This window comes from Culex quinquefasciatus, chromosome 1, assembly GCF_015732765.1.
Source record: "Culex quinquefasciatus strain JHB chromosome 1, VPISU_Cqui_1.0_pri_paternal, whole genome shotgun sequence".
Classification (NCBI taxonomy): Eukaryota; Metazoa; Arthropoda; class Insecta; order Diptera; family Culicidae; genus Culex; species Culex quinquefasciatus.
The window spans coordinates 10,190,304-10,196,303 of NC_051861.1; the positions used below are offsets into that span (position 1 = coordinate 10,190,304).

Genomic DNA, 6,000 nt, shown 5'->3' on the forward strand with positions numbered 1-6,000 from the left:
ATTCTCTTTTTGGATTATTGTTATATGGTCAACGTAACTTATATATTTATATTAATTCGATATCAGAGGGTCTTTTAAACTGTTTGAAGAAGATTTAAAAAAATATATATAACTCTTACTTCTTTACTTTCATTCCAGGCATCTACTAAATACCAGACCTCCGTTCAAGCGACCCCGTTCGGTTCCAGCTCTACACACGCCTCATCATACGTCAATTTTAGTCTCCCCCTCTCTAAACTATCCTTGGCACAACCACACCTGTCTACCCTTTTGTTTTCCGACACAAGCACATCCAATGCCAGTTCTTAGCGTTAAAACTGTTACGGATAGCATAACCCCAGAAGGATTTACTAATTAAGTCCCTAAGTTTTCCCGATTCTGTTTTTCTAGGACAATAAGAAGAAGAAGATCAAATTGAATCAATCATCGTTACCCACGGTAGGTCCGTTAACCTATTAACGTCAACCAACGGTTCTTTCCATACGATCTTACTTTAACCATTAGTTAGTTTCTATATATTTACATTTTACCATACAAATCAAACTGAACTGATTGCTTCCCTCGTTTAGTTATACCGTATAGTACGTTTAAAGTTATGTTATGTTTAAGTACCTCGTTTCAAGTATAGTCACACACAAACATACACAAACTCTCACACTTGTTGCTCGAAGTTCACTGAATCTCACAAACACTTGTAGTGAAAAGTTTAGTATAAAATACTGTTACGTAGTTTTGTAGCTTTCGAAAAAAATTATTTTTCATTCTTTGGTGCCAATAACCGATTGCTATAAAATCACTTGTCTGGCAGGTGGCAGAATTATAGCAATCAGCCATTATGGCACCACGCGTAGCGTCTTCACTAATACAAACACAACTCTACAAGCAAGCGCAGCAGCGGCTGTGCCCTACTAACACAATCCCACACATCATTACACAAACAGTTGCGTTTGTTGTAAAGGCACATTTTTGCGTTGAATCTTTTTTTTATGTTATAATCAAAGATTATTACTTCTGGTTATTTTTTCACCAAATTGCTCTCTATGACCTGTAAATACACCGCGCGTATAACTGATCTATGTAAAAGTATGTAAAATATTAACCTTTCGAATCTCCGCTAAACTTTTCCTCCTATCTGTTGTAATTGAGACTACTAATAGCTCGAACCACTATCAAAAAAAGAGTTTTACTCGGTAATATCGAGAGGTGAGAGCTTTGCTAGAACTGACAATATTGTTTCACTCGAATAGATTTCATTTTATCTATGTAAGCTTAGCCAGTAACTATATATTGTCAAACTTCAATCTATTAAGCCGATAGATCTTGACGACTTAGCTTCACCACCGTAAATGTACTCTGTTATGTTTGTTTGAACTTGTTTCAAGTTACAAGACATGTTCTTTCTATCTCATTAGATATTAGCAAAAGTAAAGTTTCACCACAAGAAAAGCAAACAAAAAACAATTTGCAAAACCCAAAACAGCGAATATTAAGTAAAACGGGCAGATGAATTTTACATAAGGAAATCATATATACATAGATATTAATATATTTACCAAATTGCGATAAAAAAGACGGTATCGAGAGAGTACATTAAGTGAGTTAGTCCTAGCCCTATAGATCGTTAACATTCCTCTCTGACGTAAGCTGAGAAAATCAAAAAACTGAACTTATTTACCTTACTTAAAGTTATCCCTAAATAAAACCCCATCCACAACGTATATGAATGTCAACATTATATTTACAACCAAGTTATTCTAACTAAACACAATCGATTGTTTCATTTGTGCATCCTATTACTTCCGACCAATGAAGCAACTTTTACGACTAGTCACGAATCTAAGTTCAATTAAGGCTTTAGCGAATTCTTCCCAACTCGCGGACCACCTGGTTTTCCCCCCTCTCCAAGAATTATTCAACTTCCGCCGACAAACTCAAATGGACTCGAAAAGGACTTCATCGCATGGCGCGTTTCAAACACGAAATCGATAAGCAAAATAAATCACCCCCCAAAGAGCAACGCAAAAATGGATAATAACCCCCACAGCAACAGCATTTGATGGATTGTTTGTATGTTTTTGTCCCATCATCGATTAAGAAATTGTTATTTAAAAAACGTGCAAGTCGGAAACACGTGACTAAGTTTAAAGTATTGTATTAAATTTAAGACTGTATATATAAAGCAGAAGCAGCAGATTTAAATTAAAGTAAAATCATTAGATGAACGCAAAAAGGAGGAATCAAGCGATATTTTATATACAGATATGATAATTGCACCGCCAAATAGAAGAATACAAAAAAAACAACACTCACAATGAATGGAAATCTGTTAGATGTCGCCACTCGATCGCAGGCAAAACAAATGCGCCTAACAGTATGCAGAACAAAAAAAAACTCACATGAAATCCCCTGACAATAGACGTTTACTGGGCACACCTACTGAAAAATTTACTACAACAACATGTTTTACCCTTGAACAAACTACACTCACACGTAGCGTAAAGATAAAAAATTCTTAGTTGATGCTGAATAAAGTTTTAACAAAATCTAACAACAACAACAACAAAAACTTTAAAATTGTAGCAACCGGAGCAGCACCAACCAGTCCTGACGCGATTCCTCTAAGTATTATTACAAGTAAAAATAAATATATAGCTCTACATATAAATAATTGTCAATTTGGAGTTTTCAAAAAACCCTGAATTAAAAAAAGAAGAAAAACACAAAGAAAATCAAAGGTACTAAGCCGAACCTGAGTAGCCAAACAGCGGAAGACGACGAAGCAGGAAAATAACAACAAAAATGAAAACAAAAAATCATTCGATTGGGAGACGAAAACGTTAAATGTTACTTTTCGTTTTATGTAGTGTGTAAAACAAACATCACGAAAATATATCTAATCTGTCACCGCGGTGTACTCATTTGCGAAAAAAAAAATAACAATGCAAAAAAACACAACAGCATAGATATTTGATTGCACAACAGAACACAAACCGAATCCGAGAGAAAACAAACCCAAACACATGCGTGCACTACCCTCCTGGATGGAAATTATTATCAAACTTATTGAACAAGAGAATGCGAAAAAGTTTGCAAAGCTAATGAACAACTGCGCTTCACTTAAGATTGCTAAGAGTATGTAACGAAACAAAACAAAAAAAAATATTCACATTAACCTATATACAACACACCGAAAGAAGAAGGAAAACATACACAGTCAAAAACCACACAAATCCGCGCATACCAAAAAATATCTCCACATTCCACACAAAGAAAACCAAACGAACATCACTAAACTTAAACACAAGTGAAATGCTCATACCATGAGATGTTAATTGTTGAGAAGTTAAATAAAACTGTATTGAAAACCTACACCAAAATGAACCGAAAACATCTGGAAAAAAACATATGCACGTGAACATTCGATTGGTCACAACATTTGAATTCACCTTTCCTATTTGGCATACGGCATCGTGATTTGTATGCCTGTCTGTGGTTTCGTTTTGTTCGACAATATCACATCTCCTTAACAGGTTGAAAATTGAAAACATACACTCAAAAAAATATTCACGTTGAAGTTACGTGAAAAGCTATGTGGTATTTTTCCACTAGGTTTTTTCATGTAGCTTTCACGTGTTTTACAATGCAACTCAAACGAGACTCGAGTGCGCCATATCGGTCATATTTCTACGTGGAGCAGTTCTCTACGGAATCGGTCTTTTTTCTTTAATTTTAATTTTTTTATTTTTTAATCCGGCTGAAACTTTTTTGGTGCCTTCGGTATGCCCAAAGAAGCCATTTTGCATCATTAGTTTGTCCATATAATTTTCCATACAAATTTGGCAGCTGTCCATACAAAAATGATATGTGAAAATTCAAAAATCTGTATATTTTGAAGGAATTTTTTGATCGATTTGGTGTCTTCGGCAAAGTTGTAGGTATGGATATAGACTACACTGAAAAAAAATGATACACGGTAAAAAAAATTTTGGTGATTTTTAATTTCACTTTTTGTCACTAAAACTTGATTTGCTAAAAAACACTATTTTTAATTTTTTTTATTTTTTGATTTGTTTTAGAGGACATAAAATGCCAACTTTTCAGAAATTTCCAGAATGGGCAAAAAATCTTTGACCGAGTTATGATTTTTTGAACCAATACAGATTTTTTCAAAAAATCGAAATATTGGTCGCAAAAATTTTTCAACTTCATTTTTCGATGTTAAATCGAATTTGCAATCAAAAAGTTCTTTAGTAAATTTTTGATAACGTGCACCGTTTCCAAGTTATAACCATTTTTAGGTAACTTTTTTGAAAATAGTTGCAGTTTTTCATTTTTTAAAAATAGTGCCCATGTTTGCCCACCATTGAAAAATATATTTTTGAAAAGCTGAGAAAATTCTCTATATTTTGCTTTTTCGGACTTTGTTGATACGACCCTTAGTTGCTGAGATATTGCCATTCAAAGGTTAAAAAACAGGAAAATTGATGTTTTCTAAGTCTCACCCAAACAACCCACCATTTTCTAATGTCGATATCTCAGCAACTATAGGTCCGATTTACAATGTTAAAACATGAAACATTCGTGAAATTTTCCGGTCTTTTCGAAAAAAATATTTTCAAAAAATTTAAATCAAGACTAACATTTCAAATGGGCGTAATATTGAATGTTTGGCCCGATTGAAATATTAGTCTTGATTTTAAATTAAAATATTTTTTTCGTTTTTTTTTTTGTTTGGGTGAGACTTAAAAAACATCAATTTTTCTGTTTTTTAACCTTTGCATGGCTATATCTCAGCAACTAAGGGTCGTATCAACATAGTCCGAAAAAGCAAAATATAGAGAATTTTCTCAGCTTTTCAAAAATATTTTTTTTCAATGGTGGGCAAACATGGGCACTATTTTTAAAAAATGAAAAACTGCGACTATTTTCAAAAAAGTTACCTAAAAATGGTTATAACTTGGAAACGGTGCACGTTATCAAAAATTTACTAAAGTACTTTTTGATTGCAAATTCGATTTTACATCGAAAAATGAAGTTGAAAAATTTTTGCGACTAATATTTCGATTTTTTGAAAAAATCTGTATTGATTCAAAAATTCCTAACTCGGTCAAAGATTTTTTGCCCATTCTGGAAATTTCTGAAAAGTTGGCATTATATGTCCTCTAAAACATATCAAAAAATAAAAATAATTAAAAATAGTATTTTTTTGCAAATCAAGTTTTAGTGACAAAAAGTTAAATTAAAAATCACCAAATTTTTTTTACCGTGTATCATTTTTTTCCAGTGTAGTCCATATCCATACTTACAACTTTGCCGAAGACACCAAATCGATCAAAAAATTCCTTCAAAAGATACAGATTTTTGAATTTTCACATATCATTTTTGTATGGACAGCTGCCAAATTTGTATGGAAAATTATATGGACAAACTAATGATGCAAAATGGCTTCTTTGGGCATACCGAAGGCACCAAAAAAGTTTCAGCCGGATTAAAAAATACAAAAAAACGAATGACCGAAATCTCAGAGAATTGCTCCGTGATTATTTTAGCATGAAAATTGATGGCGATCGGTACAGGTCTGCTGCCGGACTTTTGCTGGCAAAATTTCATCGAAAATGGAGAGGACGGTAAGTTCAATTCGGTTTGAAAACTTTAATATGTAACTAGTACATTTTTGAAAGCAGTATCGGTAGCAGTAGGTATATATTGATAAATAAAACAAGTTCATGCGAATTTAACTGACTTCATTTCTAATTTCTATTCGAAAAAATAAAATAAAGTGAAGCAAACACCAAAATTTACTACTAAAACAAACATGTTGATATCATCGATTGATTCATTTAGCTTTTACGTGTGAAACACGTAGAATTAATGTGAAAAATCTGGCCAAGCATATTCCGTTTCTACTAGAGTCACCTCGTAGAAGTTACGTGAAAAATCTAGTGGAACAATACCACATAGCATTTCACGTAACTTCAACGTGAATATTTTTTTGAGTGT

The 6,000-nt window shown here is 33.0% G+C and overlaps 1 protein-coding gene across 2 annotated transcripts in view; it reads left to right on the plus strand.

The window, feature by feature from the left end:
- Positions 1-3,377, plus strand: part of LOC6039931 (probable sodium/potassium/calcium exchanger CG1090) — a 37,336-nt gene extending 33,959 nt beyond the window's left edge. For both annotated transcript variants that reach the window (XM_001849377.2, XM_038257401.1), the window contains exon 4: positions 139-3,377. In XM_001849377.2, coding sequence (XP_001849429.2) covers positions 139-149 — 11 coding nt within the window. In that variant the 3' untranslated portion in view covers positions 150-3,377. The remainder of the gene's footprint in view (positions 1-138) is intronic.
- The last annotated feature ends 2,623 nt before the right edge of the window (positions 3,378-6,000 follow it).